This window comes from Grammomys surdaster, unplaced genomic scaffold (genome assembly GCF_004785775.1).
Source record: "Grammomys surdaster isolate TR1022 unplaced genomic scaffold, NIH_TR_1.0 278, whole genome shotgun sequence".
Lineage (NCBI taxonomy): Eukaryota > Metazoa > Chordata > Mammalia > Rodentia > Muridae > Grammomys > Grammomys surdaster.
The window spans coordinates 732,577-747,151 of record NW_021604719.1 but is presented as its reverse complement, the minus strand read 5'-3'; the positions used below and the strand labels follow the sequence as shown (position 1 = coordinate 747,151).

General features: G+C 43.3%; 1 protein-coding gene across 1 annotated transcript in view; it reads left to right on the top strand.

The window, feature by feature from the left end:
- The first annotated feature begins 5,657 nt into the window (after nt 1–5,657).
- Ppp2r2b (protein phosphatase 2 regulatory subunit Bbeta) overlaps nt 5,658–14,575 on the top strand; it is a 252,962-nt gene continuing 244,044 nt past the window's right edge. Inside the window, 3 exon segments of the mRNA XM_028777169.1 lie at nt 5,658–5,789; nt 5,791–5,849; nt 6,253–6,446. Of these exon segments, the coding sequence (XP_028633002.1) occupies nt 5,658–5,789; nt 5,791–5,849; nt 6,253–6,446 (385 nt within the window).

Sequence of the window (14,575 nt, the reverse complement as noted above, 5' to 3'; positions counted from 1 at the left end):
AATATAGTAAGACGTGAATCAGAATCTAGAGGCAGGTAGTTTAGAAAAGACCTTGAGGGGATCACATTGTGACCCTCCCCTAGCCACCTCCAAGCTCAGTGATTCAGTACTCAGCCTTCAAAAACGATCTATGGCTGAAATTGGACCCCAATTTCTTTGACAGCTACATATTTAAGTCTCCTAGCTTCAGTAAAATGGAGAGAGTTAAAGAGCTTACTTTCAGAACTGTAGCTAGAATTCAATGCGATAGGGAAAATAAAGTCCTTTTCACAGAGCCTACTGCACGTGCGCCAATCAAATGTTGTCTACCATTATTGTATCGATAGCTCAATGCTTGCTCAATATACAAAGACCCTATCATTTGCCCAACCAAGTTTTGTAAGTGATCCCCATTTCTCAAATAAGGCTCAGAGAAATAAATTAATGTTTAAATTTCTTAACCATAGCTTATTTTCTAAGAATTCTTTCTGTAAAGTGATATTTTGGTACATTTTTTAGATATGCAAGTTCCTTTCCAATATATATTCTTGTCTATAAGTTATACTAAAGCTTTGCTTTGAATACAGTAATTGGGTGCTAGACAATGCCTCCAGATAGCTGCTTAACTTGTTTTAGAGATCGTCCCTTATACTTAATAAATAGATGCAAAATAAAACAATCTCCATACAAGGCAGCCTATTTTAACTCCAGAACCACTGACTGAGACATTGGTTAAGATGATATTTCTTTCTGGCCCTCAGATCTGGGCTTGGGATTCTTTGCCTTTGCTCTGATTACATCAGCACCCATGTAGACAAGAAGAGAGGCTGATGATGAATGTTTTTGTAGACATTTTTGTTTCACACCTAGGTTTATGAAAGGCAAGGATAAGGTATCTATGGAGCCAGGATAGGAGAAAAGAAAGATTCCTGGAGAGTGGGCATGACCAGCATTCCTTACATTGTCAGGTGTTTGAGTCTTCCAAAAGCAATCACTCAGGGTCTACCACGACAGCTGTATATCGAGCTTGAAAGGAATCAAAGAACTCATCAGGGTTCTTCTGATAAATATGAGAAATCTTTGTGTTAAAGGTAGGAATTTAAGAGTTGTTTAATATTATCATAGAAGTTCCTTGGATAATGGAATGCTCTGGAACTGACTCAGTTTGGGAGTGTAGTATTGAGAAATAAGAGGGAACGTTGTACAGATAACAGAGAGGGTGCAAAGGGTTGGCTACAAAGATAGCTCAGCAAGTGGTGAGTTTCTATTGGCCTGCTGGTAAGTGATCAGAGACAGGCTCTCCCATGTGAAAAAACAACAACTTGATTTATATTGCTCTTAAAAGAAACTTATGATGTCTTTGCTACAACGGTCTCGCCGAGCACAGTTCAGATTTTATGCTGACATCAAGGTGTCACTCAAAGCACAGCTGGACAGAGATGTGCATCCTACACAACATTGGTCCACAGGACTCCCTAATCTAAAGTTCACATAGCACTGGGAGGACAAGAGGCTTTGTTCCGTTTACTGCATTAAATGCCATGTTAAAGAATCATTCATGCTGCAATGATTATGCACAAAAAAGAATCACAAACTTGCTTGAAATTCAAGACCAGTCTCTGGCAGCCAACGTACAAACTACCTCAGAGAGTTGGATGAGCGTTGGATGGCAGAGATCCTGGAGAGGAAATCCATGGGATGCCTCCATGGGGAAATGTAGCTAGATCTGTAGCCACAATGAGCACCAAGAGTGGAGAGTTCTCTTTCTTCATATCTGTATCAACATTTTAGCTTACAGGCTTCTTTTACAAGGTGCTAAAGTATCATCTGTATTGTTTTGAATTGTTCATTTAGACAGCCAGCGGTTATAAAACTCAGGTTTCTGGGTCACATTTGCCTGTGAACACTGACTTGTAGTGGGTCTCTTTAGCTCTCTTCAGACAGAGGTCTCCATGAAACACTGCTGAGAGAGAATCATTGTTCATCCCATGAGCTCTGGTTCTGATCCAAGCCTGGACCAAGTGCTTTCCTTACATTGTCTGTGAAGCTACCCGATGACACTGTGAAGCGGCTTCTAGGACTCTAGCCTGCTTTGTGGACACAGCAGCTCAGAGATGTTAAACTACCTGTCAGCTCTCAAGGAATTAATAAATGCCTGAGCTGGGATACAAAACAGGACTGCCTGAAACGTGAAACAAACATTAAGACTCTCTAGACTAAAAGGGTTTAGGGTTTATCAAAACCGAGGGTTTTGATAAAATTGTAGTTGTTTAATGTGTTAATTGGACAGGTTGAGCTCAAAGGTCTCAGTAAGTATCAGAAGCACAGGCTGGTCAGGCAAATAGGGGAGAATTATGTTGGTAGAGTGCCCCAAGAACAAGTGTGAGATTAAAAAAAAGATACACCTACAGGCTGTCATGCTGAATGGGGTAACTTAAGAGGGTTATGTATTTGTAATTGGCTCTTTCTAGGTAGACACAAGGCTGAATTAGGTCAGCCTTTCAGAGTGCCCTCTGCTGCCCCCTTTGGAGCATGTAGCCCCCTTTATTTAAATTATTAATTAGACATCGAGCTCCATGATGATAGAGACCAACTATTTATCTCATGAATTGATGTGTGAAACCTTGGTCCTGTGTCAGTATCTGACACACGTACTTATTAGAAATCAAATGAGTGGTAATGACGGCAAACAAGACGGAGCCTCTAAGTAATGGCAGTGTATTCTTTCCCTGTATTATTTTATTTTATCTCCACAGTGACTTTATGAAATTGATACCATATTCCCCTGGCTTACAGGTAAGACAGTCTGTGGCTCAGCAAGATTTTGCAACCTGCTCAAGGACACAGTAATAGGTAGATGAAAATCATCTGATATTTGATGTTATGCTACGGTTTGCTGATTTAAATTTTTATTACATTGTGTGTGTGTGTGCGTGTGTGTGTGTGTGTGTGACAGCATGAGTGTAAAAATCAAAGGACAAGTTGCAGGAGTCAGTTTTTTCCTTCTACTATGTGAGTTTTGGGGAACCAATTCAGGCTATCAGGCTTGGCTGTCGGCACCTTTATCCGATGAGCTGTCTTTCCATCCCCTTTTCAAAGGTGTAGCCTATACTAACTTTGAATTTAGGCTCCTTCTTCTTCTATTCACCATAACTGGCTTGATTATAGTATATGTAGTATCTCCAAGCTCAAGCTCGCCTGTGAAAAAAAGAACTCTGTTTCATGTTGTCTGTATTTCCAGTATTTAATCCTAGCATATATCAAATGGTTAGTAATTTGGCATGCATACATATAGGATTCAATGGGAACAATTATTCCCATAGCAGAAGAGGTTATAAGCTAGAAAGCTGCAGACTGGCAGTAGATATTTTGCATGATTTTTAGTATGAATAGAGGAACAAAAGACTAAATATCACTAATTATATTCAATAATTTACTTATTTGTTCAATGTGTAGTACAATTCAATAAATATAAGCAAACATCTGCTAAGTGACAGACACCTGATATTGGATACATGATGAAAATATTTAACAATAATAAATAAGCAAATACTGGGAAAAAAAGAATCATGAAGAAAAGAAAAATAATTGTGAAAACAAAGAATACTTGAGGTTTATGGTGTGATCTCAGGGAGTAGAAATTGTCTTTCAGATCTTTGAAGTCTTCTTAATGAATGGGTATGGGACTCTTCCTCATTTGCCTTCTTATTGCTTATTGCTTCTTATTCCTTGTGTCTTATGTCTTGTTGACAGAAATAAAACAGAATATCATGGGAAATGCCAAAGGAAAAACTTAGTAGACTCAGAGGCTGGAGAGAGGTTACGTTTCTCTTGAGTTATTATGGAACGTTCCTCAAACCCAGTCTGGCCAATAAGCCTGAACCCACTTAGTCTACTATACATCTCTCTGCCAATCCAGCCCGTGTTATAAAAAGACAAGGAAGGAAGGGATGTCCCCGTATGTCCTAAACACTGCTGTCACAGCCAAAAATCATTCCACTGAAGGCAAGACATCTCAGCACCTTGATGCACTGAGAGATGAACTTATCTTTCCCTTCTGATCCTTGCTTACTATATGCTAATCTCTGAGAGAAGCTGAAAGAACTGTGGGACCTAAAGCCTCGTTGAGGTGTCCAGCTCACCACTAGGACAACCAATACTGAAGTACACTGAACCAGCTTGTACCAGTTCTCCTCTCCTACTTACATTTCCCACACAGCCTTGAGAACATAATCAAACAACCATGTAGGACTTAACCGATGCATGAAAACGTAAAGTAGACTCTACTAGAAGCTGACCTTTTACCTCCTCATTGTGGGGAAACATTTCTGCCCTGTCTTTCCCCACAAGAGATGAAGTTACTTTTTGGACTTGGAAACAATATCGTTTTCCACCCAACAGAAACATCTATTTCCTTCTTAGAAACCTAGTAGCAATTCCCAGTCTCAGTTAAGGATTTATACACCCCCCCCCCCTTTTTGGAACTTCAAATGCTTTCTAAATTGTGTTAGCTGAAGCATTCATTGTATGTATATAATTAACTCACGGGTCCCTCAGGGCCCATCTGGCTAAACTCGCAGAGCTTAACTGAGCAAGACATTTGCTGATGTCTCCCCCGACAGTGACACCCATAGACATGAATACTACTTCATGAGGATAGTTCTTCTGCAGATTGCTCGTCTAGTGGTTTGGACTGCTCCATTGAATTATTTCGTGTTTCGTAACAGTGACGATATCATATTCTTTCAAACGTAGTATTTGCAATTTGGGGAAATGTGGGCTGGAAATTGGACCCTGCCTCTCCTCTGAGTTGAAATGAGAAGACGGGGGTCCCCCCCTTTTGTGCCATCTTTGTGCCCTTAAATTCCGTCTGGATCGTGGTGGTTCACCTTGATCTCAACCTCCCTTCTGCATTTGTGGACGTATCATGCTGAGGCACATGGAAGGTGTTCTGAATACCTGAGCAGAAAAGCTCCCTTGTCTGTTCAAAACAGAACACAAAAGGCTATGTAGAGTGGGCTTCTTCGGGCTGAATATATTGACCCACAACTCAGCCCTGTGCTGTGTAGACTGTGTCTCTCTCTGCCTGTAGAGACTGATACGTTTCTGAACACCAGCTTCTCCCAGTTAGATGTTAGCCTACTTGGAAAGGAATCGGGCATGAGGGCAGTCTCAAAGTTCTGGCCCCTGCTCTGCTTTCTAGTCCAAGCTTGGAGGGCTAAGCTTTGAATAAGCTCCTCTTCTAGCTCTCTTCAGGCTTGGAGCTCCTGATCTCACCCATGAACTTCAGTAAGGGGCAGTCTACATACATCATATCCGGTTAACAAAAGAGACCTAGATGCGGACTTCTACCCAAAGGATCCTACTTCTAAACACTGTCCTGAATGAAGTGCAGGCAGGTATCAGGAGCAAAGCAGTGAGCTAAGGGCCTCTGAGCACAAGCCAGCCCCTGCCCTTGGCTGTATGGTACCAGAGGGGAGAGATTGGAACAGCTCGTCCACGCCTTTTTTTTTGTTTTTTCAGTGAACCTACAAGCTATCACTCGCTGTCCAGGTGTCCTTGGCTGCTGCTTGCACCCCTCTGCAGCGGAGAGCAGCCGCAGCCTCTTCACGGACTCCCACTGCTGCTGGGGAAGAGTCCTGGGGCTGGTGACGCGGTTGGGAGGAGCCTCGCCTTTAATGCACCAGCCGCCTCCAGCCTCCTGCAGCAGGAGCAGCAGCACCAGCAGCAGCTGCGAGTGCGCCCCTGTGGGTGTGAGGGCGAGAGCGCTGGCGCCGGCCGCAGCGCCCTGCCTAGCTCCCCGCCAGCTTCCCTAGCCCCCGCCTGCGGGAGCCGCCCTCCCGTGGGACCAGCACCCTCATCTCAGCAAGGCAAGCCTGAATTCTGCCCCTGCCATCTCGCCACTGCAGTGTGGGTCCGGAAAGGCACCATTTTGTCGCGGCTGCCCGCTCTCCCAGGGGGAGGAGGGTTCTTATTTTTTGCATTTTGGAGCCGCTGCCTGCCAAGGGGAACCTGTTGGGCATCTCCCCGGCCCTACTTGGGAACGTCTCCTGGGCGGGCGGGCAGGACCAGACCCCACCAGGTGGAAACAGAGCTTCCTGGTACTCGGAGGCAGAGGAGGCAGGCGCAGCATCCTCGCTGGGAATTGGAGCTGAAGTGAGCGCACCGTGCGGGAGGAGCCACCGTATCCGCGGAGAACCGAGTGGAGGAGGTGACAGCTCCATTGCCGGGTTTTTATTTTCTTCTCTCTCCGCCTCCCCGTCTCCTCCTCAGGCTCGGACCATGGTGCAGTCCCACTGGCTCCCCTGCCCCCCTCTCCTGTGAGACTGGCTGCGGGGTGGGATCATGGATACTTGTCTGCCGGCTTCTGGTTCCCACGCAAGTAAGCCTGCTGTCAATGGAGGAGGACATTGATACCCGCAAAATCAACAACAGTTTCCTGCGCGACCACAGCTATGCAACCGAAGGTAATGCCAGCTCGGCCGCATTCCGCCGCTGGGGTCGGGTGCAAGTTGCGGATAGCCGTGCTCCATCAGTGTCCAGGCGCCTAGTGGCAGAGACTCCTCCAGGCTCTGGAGCTGGAGCACTGGGCGGGGGCTCAGGCTAAGCTCTCACCCAAGCCGCCAGAGGGGTTAGGGGTAAGGCACATCCATCCGAGCTCGGGCTCGGTGACTCGAGTCCCAAGTTCAGCAGCAGGTGGAGCAGGTGCCCCGGGGAGTTAAAATGGCCTTTAGGGATGAGGCTTTTCAGGGCGCGGCTCCCAGGCAGACAGATGATCCCAAGGAAGCAGATGACACCTTCTTGTCCCAAGACGCTTACAAGAATCTTGGACTGAGATGAGAAGGGAGGGGCCCAGTGAGACCTTGGTCCACCCCTCTCTGGGTACAGTGATGTTGTGGCTCTCGGTGACTGCAGTCAGAGTACAGCTTCATTTCTTGCCCATTCATTTCTCCGGCTCGCTCGTTTACCTGCTCAGACAATCAAAAACCCCTAAAGGCCTTTTAGCAAAAGTGGGGGAGCCCTCTCCCCTTGAAAGTACGTTAGCCAGGAATTTTTAAAAGGTAGCTGGGGAATCATGATTCGCGGCGAGCGAACGAGGCTGACACGTGGGGCGAGGAACCGGATCTGGATCCGTGGGGCCTTTAAAAATCACCATTATGAATTCTGCAGCAGTACTTTCTGCTGAATCAACAGCCAGCAGAAAGCAGGAGGGTTCAGCAAGCTGAGCTTTGCCAAGAGGTGAAATTGTGTTCGCTCACTCTCTCGCTTGCTGGCTCTCTCTCTCCTTTCAGGCAGCTCATTCTGACATCAGCCTAAATGCTGGGCAGGCAGTCAGGGAAAGTCAGCAGGTGGACTGCATCCTGCCCTTTGTGTAGGAACTGAGTAAAGACGTTTTAGTAGTTTTTGAATGACAAAACTTTTGCATTCGAGCTTCATTTTCTACCTGTGGGTGGTGATTTTCTGGAACTAATATGAAGTGTTGTACTGCCCTATGGCAATGTCCATGTGAGAAAATGTGTGCAAAAGTGCTTAGGGAAAATATAGCAAGACACATTAGCCTGTGATTCTTCTTCTAGAATGCTAAAATTTCTGTAATATTTAATCACAGCAGAAGAATGCAATAGATCAAGTAAGAGTACCATCTCTGAGGGAAATAAAAAGAGTCATATATGGGGGAGGGGTAATGGTGGCACCCTCTGCAAAGATCTATGGAAATTTTAGACAGAAGAATTCCAAGTGCTGTTGAAAATACTTTTGCCATTCATCACCATGTCTGGGGACCAGCAAGCCCAACGTGTCTATAGTACCCAGACACACTGTAAGGTCTGAAACCTTGGAAATGATTTTTTTTAAGGTGGACCACCCATCTCTGTCCCATGATGAATACCATTCTTGCTGATTCTTAAAAAATATGTCCACAGCAGTGGTGTGATGATAAGTCTTTGTGCTTTATGACTGAGGGTGACCAGGTAGCAGTGACATCGAAGCATGCCATCTACCAGAGAGGTCAGCCTTGAATCTGTTAGCTTTGCGGTGGGTAAGGAGCTTTGTATTTGTGACTACAAAGAAAGAAGAGTCCCCTCGTGTCTTCTTCTGTTACATTATGCAAGCAAGGGGAAACCTAAGAAACCAAGTAGGTGACTACATTGAAGCCAGGTGTATAGGAATGCCATTTCCAGAAGGAAGAAGTTTAAGATGGCATCCTTTATTGTTTCTGAGGTCTTGAATGCTGCCTTTGTACCTATTTAACTGCATTTTTATAAATTCTAATTCTGGGTGGAATCGTTAACAATGAAGTATAGGTTTTTAGCAAAGAGCTTTAAATCTTTTCCGGTACATACAAATCAATGTATTCCACCTCTGTACCTGGTCTTAGTGCAGATATGGAAAGAGGGATACATAGAACAGAACCTTAACAGAGTAAGAAGTTCTCCAATAGTCCTGGTCTATGCACTTCATGGAGTAACCATTCAGTTGAGCCAGACAGAAAGGAAAGAGCCTTCTTACCCTTCCGATGAACCAGCCTGCCCAGAGAGAGCACCAACTCCAACTGGACAGAATTTTCCTCCCCAAAAGTTTGGATTTTGTTGTTGTTTGGGGGGTGCTTTTTTTTTCTTGACAATTTAAACTCCCTTACTGATGGATTGTCCTCGGGGACCTTGAACAGACTTACTTTTCTGTTTCCTCTATCTCTCTACATTTACACTTCTACCTGCCCAGACACAGCAAGGCATCTTCCCTTAACTCCCCTTCCTGGTTTCTCTGCTGTTTACCCCTTTGCTCTGATCAGCCTACACTGCAGCATTCTATTTAAAGCTGAAAGGGGTTTGCGGTGTAGTTACTGTGAAGAACTTAAACTCAATTTGCATTGTAAGTGGTAGCTGCAGGCAGGTTTATCTAGCTAAGAGCAATGCAAATGCTGTGATATCTCTCTCTCTCTCTCTCTCTCTCTCTCTCTCTCTCTCTCTCTCTTTCTCTCCTTTCTCTCCTTCCCTCCCTCCTTCTCTTCCTCTCCTTCCCTTCCTCCCTCCCTCTCTCCCTCCCTTGATGTGGGCCATCACAGTCACTGCCTTCTCCTGCCTTTTCTTACCTTTCTCTTTTTCTTCCAGCAGCCAGGTTCTACTCCAAGCCCTCCTCTGAGTTTCTATATGCATTTCCAGGTACCCAGACTGGGATGCTAACCGAAGCCCCTGAGGCCTAGAGACAAAGTTATCCCTTTAGGAACATCTAATCTTCAAGCTGGAAACTGTGCCTAAAGCCCGAGTGCTTTCTCTAGAAAACTCTGTGTGCTGCCTCCTATGACCAGAAAGATGACAATGGTTTCCTGGGTGTATGAGCTGAGCTTTTGTCTGGAGTAGAATTCTTTCCAGAAGTAATTTTTAAATATGCACATGGGTGATGTATGAGGAAAGATGGAGTTAGTAAAGTCAACGTGCTGGCTTGACCAGATGTGGGGCTCAAGGTTCCCTAACCAAAGGCTCATCTCATGGATCCCTCAAATCTAGAGGTGAATTTCTTTCTGCATGTTAGGCATCTCCTGAAGTAATCCAAACAGCCATCTTCATTACAGCAGTCTGTGGATTTTCTACATTAATCTTGTACTTCCAAATGGTGTCACAGAATAGTGCCTTAATGGGAGGTTTTCAGATAACTTTGCTGTCCTAAGTCGTCTTGGCTATAAAATGGGAGTCACATTAGAACCTATGACACAGGAAAAAAAATATTTGATACAGAGAAAGCATTCAGGATATTGCCTACCACAAATCAGCCCCAATCCACTATAGCTATTGGTATTCAACTGTGTTTGCATATCGAACATCCTCTCTTGCTTTAGGCTGTTTACTGATTTGGGGTGATTGTGAGGAGAAGGGTTATTAGGGATATGGCAAAGGTCACCACTCTTCTCTTGGCTGGTCCTCTATCCAGGAAACTTGTCATTTAACAATTTTCTTAACTACTGGTTAATTGCTGGTTATATCTTGGCATTGATAAACTTCATCTTACCCCCAGAAGCCTTAAGAAAAACTGTCTTTTTTACACATCATTAATAGAAAGAAAAAAGGAGACAGGGTAACTGCTTAATGTAGTTCTTTCCAGTGACTGGTGTATTCTGCCTTTAATCTTTTTAGAAATATCACCTGGATTTCCGCAGATGTAAACAGTAATATTTAAATACATACGTCGCCTCTGGCTTTATAAGGTGCCTGACATATCAGGGATAATTAATTTAGCAAGTAAATATGCAGGACACATATATGGTGGAACAAGGGCCTAACCTAGATTGGAACCCCAGGATACATTATCATTTGGCAGTTTAAGTTGAGAACTCAGTGATGAGATCTACATTAGCAAGAGCTGAGGTATTTTAAGCAGAAGGGGCAATAGGTACAGAAACCCAGAGAGTCAATATCATCTAACAGAGTCAAGGAATGGAAACATGGCTATGTCTAGGCTATATGGAAAGAATATTTTAAAAAATGAGGGTAGAGTCTGTAGTTAATTGGGAATACACAAAACCAAGAACGATTAATGGAAGAAGAAAAGAGTGGGTAAAGGGATAGCAAGATGATAAAGTGTCTGTAAAGCATTAATGATAAAACCCAAGAGGGCCCACAGATGGTCACTGTAATGCAGTTTTGTTCATTTCCTGTTTGGAAATCTTTAAAAAATGTTGAGTGAAAGAAGACTGAAGAGATAGATATTCAGGGGCTAGATCACATTGAACCTCATTGCTCAAAAGGAATTTGGACTTTATCCAGAGATGGATGAGAAGCCATTAAAGGCTTTCTACAGAGGCAAACTATCAGTTTTGTTCTCTCTAAAGCTCAGTCGGGCTGCTATACAGGGTAGGGTCAGAAAGCTGACTATGAGCTGGATAGAAAGGAAAGCTGGGAGATAAGGGGGAGACATTTATTCCAGGGTGGTGGCTGTAATAGACACGGAAAGTCAGATGAATTAGAGATGCATTATAAGGAAAGACTGTACCGGATTTACTAGATAAGATAGTTTGGGTGTGAACTCAGTAGCTGGTGCTGAAGACAACTCCCAGAGATTTACAGTGAGAATTCGTACATGGGGTCCATGCAGAAAAACAGGAAACAGACTTCAGAAGTTGATAAGTTTTAAGAGAACCGTGACACATAAAGTGTCACATTGAGATGTTAAAGCAGAGGTTCTCAACCTTTCTAATGCTGTGACTTTTTAATATAGATCCTCATGTTGTAGTGGCCCCCAACTATACAATTATTTTCATTAATACTTCAAAACTATAACTTTTGCTACTGTTATTAATTATAACATAAATATCTGCTATGCAGAGTATCTGATATGTGACCTCCCATAGGAGTCACAGGTTGAGACCCACTTCTCTAAAGTAAGCAGATATCTGCTTTTGATGCTCACAAGAAAGACCTAGACATAATATTTAAATTATATTAGGTAGCACACACACATTAAAACTATTTGAAACTGTATGAATAGATGAGACACCTATAAGAAGTTTATTTCAGGGCAGAATTTGAGGCAGTGGGTAGAAAGAAATTGATCCTATTTGTAATCAAGAAATTATAGCAAAAAGTACTTCACATTAGAATAATTACCCAAATACCAAAAGTTTCCAAATAACAGTACATGGTCATGGTGTAAGAGGTGTGGTAAAATAAAAAGGATGAAGTCTCAGATGTGTTGAGTTTGGACATCTTTAAAGCTGAGATCCCAGTGAGATGCTGCAGCATCAAGAAACATCCTCCATCCTCCGTCCCTCATGAATTCAATAAGGGATACTATAGTGGATATCTGGGCAGGTATGTGAAGATGGCTTCTAAGATGAAGATACAGAAAAGGCACTAGACAAATAAAGAGGGTGATGTCCCATACCAGACAGAGTGCTGCCTCTAGTTCCTTCAATTGCTTTGGTATTTGTATGCAAATGGAAGATGGGTTTAGTACTTCCAATGCATATGGATGAGTGTTTGAGCTCTCAGAAAGACCTGAAATGGAAGGTGGGAAGAAGCTGTTACGCCTTATGCTATTGTAAATGACCTTTCTGGGGACAGGAAATGTTCTGCAACTCAACATAATAACCAGAGTGCATTGAAATTACCAGCAAGTATTCATTATTAGCAACCAGGTCCCGAGGGGCAAACCCAAGCCCTTTATGAGTGCTGGTCAGAAATATAGCAGTGAACCCGGGGTGAATATTATTACACCAGTCCTGTCAAAATATTGATAATGCTCAGTGAAAAGAGCACAGCTATAGACTGACATTCCTAGATCTGGCATTTGCAGTTAAGAAACGAAGGGTCCAATTAGACACCAAGGTTAGAGAGGGTGTCATGTGTACTCACTATAATCTAGGCGGTTTCCAAGGCATTTCTTGTGTTTACTAGTCTAATCTCCTTGTGAAAACTGTGAGACTGGTAGCATTAATCAACTGTTAGCCTCACTTCAAGATGATAAATCCCGTGATACAAAGAACCAAACAAACTCATACAGAAAATACATTTGTATTGCAAGCACACTTATTCCAAGCCTGTGACAACAGCTTTATGTCCAACCCCCCTGCTTCTTAACAGGATTTTGGGGGAGAAAATTCAAACTGAGTTCTACCTATTGGCAGATAACCACTTGATGTTCAGTCAGTGTTTCAGGATTTACTAAATCAACCCTTCCCCAACAGACCATACCATGTTGTTTCTGGGCACTCTCTATCTTCTCAATGAGAGGGAGCTAAATTCCCTCACTGGATGCCAGAGTCCATAGCTGACATATTCCCATAGATTCGTTCCACTCTCTAATATAAAAAAGAATGAAATATTTATGGAACCAAGCAGTCAAGATATGAGAACTAGCTGGACTTTTATAAACAGGGATTTCAGTGTCTCAATCCCCCACTCTAAGACATTAACAGTGCGGTGAGTTTCTGGGCTGAGCTTAGTTAGTCCTAATGGATGCTCTAGGCACCCATTTGCAAAGACCAGTGACAACTGCCATCAGCACCTGGACCACAGTGAAAGAGTGGCAGATACATTGTCTAGGATATCTTCCTAGATACAAATGTGAAGGTACCTAAGGCCAAAGCTGCTCTACAGCCCACTCCCCCAACCTCCATGACAAGAAGACAGGTTCCGACTGGCTTGTCATCCTCTCCCTCCCCAGTTTCCTTCTTGTCTTTCCAATGGGGCTTTTAAAAAAAAACCCTCGCTCGGAGCCCTGACTCAGCTCTCCATTGAAAACACAAAGAAGGTCTACAAGGTCACTAGAAGTTTTGTCATAAATAACCCAAGAACCCTCAGTTTCTTAGGTGCCACATTCACGAAGGAAAGAATTAAGAGTGACACAATGCTAGGCATGTATGAAATCCTTAGAAAACTAATTTGCATTCACTGGCTTTAGAGAATGAATGAGCCATACTGGGAAGTCAAACTCTCAGATAAACTTTAATGACTTATGACAAGTGCAAACAATGAAGGAGGGTGTGTGGGTACTGTGGACTGTGTGGCATTTAGAGGTGGGCAGGTTGTGGCCAGAGAAAGCTTAAAACTTTTAGGTGGTGTGTGCCTCATGGAGCTGCTCACTAAAATGGGTATACCTTGCCTGTTTTATTTGTCTGTTGTTTTTGTCTGGCGGTTTTTATAGTCGTAAAGCTGCTTTCCATGTCAGAACTCTTCTTTGCCTGTGCTTCCTAGTTGGCTTCTTAATGGAGATGTTATGACTGTACCCACAGTTTACTTAGAATTTCCTTGTGAATGGATGGAAGGCCACTTCAGTTTTTATATTACAGATGCTGCCACAGTGGTTACCTCTAAATACATATGTGTTTTTGAGCAGAAGTTCTCTTTTCTGGTTTTAAAGATGAAATAGATGCTGGTTCCTATTTGTTAGTAGGATGGCAAGAAGACATCTTTGGCCTGCTCCCCTCCCCCCATTTATTCTGCATGTAATTATTAGACAATTAACCACAAGGACCAGAAAAAGGAGAGCACCAGGTACACCACTACCATACATGCAGTACTGTGTCTAAAATATGCATGGACCTGACATATCCATAAACAAGAATGATTGTTGGCAGTTAGAGAAGGATTTATGTATTCCATGGACAGTCAGGCCTCTAGAATATCTTCCCATCATCCTCACAGTCTCATAGGTTGATATTCGTCTTATCCTAAGCAGGTTGTGGTTACACTACAATAGATGCAACACAAATCACATCCAAGTCTGCCTGATTCCAAATGCCTGACAAAACACTACCATAGACCACCTCTTCTCAGTGGATGAACCATGACTTCTGACAACTGAAGGCATGATGCTGACAGTTTTCCAAAATACTCTTCTTGTTCAACACCAGAACAAAGGGTCCTGTTTTTATCAGGAATTTGAAAGTGAATGAGGAAAAAAAATTGAAAGACAATTCACTGGTATGGGACTTACATCAGAAGCCCTGGGTAGGTTTCCCAAACCGACCACAGTAATTAGTCACTTTTGGTCTCTGAGGTTTCCGTTTCCTAATCTACTAATGATGAGGGTAGAGGTGGGGGAGAGAAGGAACAATCTGTAGTTTTATTGGCTGTAAATGTCTGCATTGAATCTCTGTCTA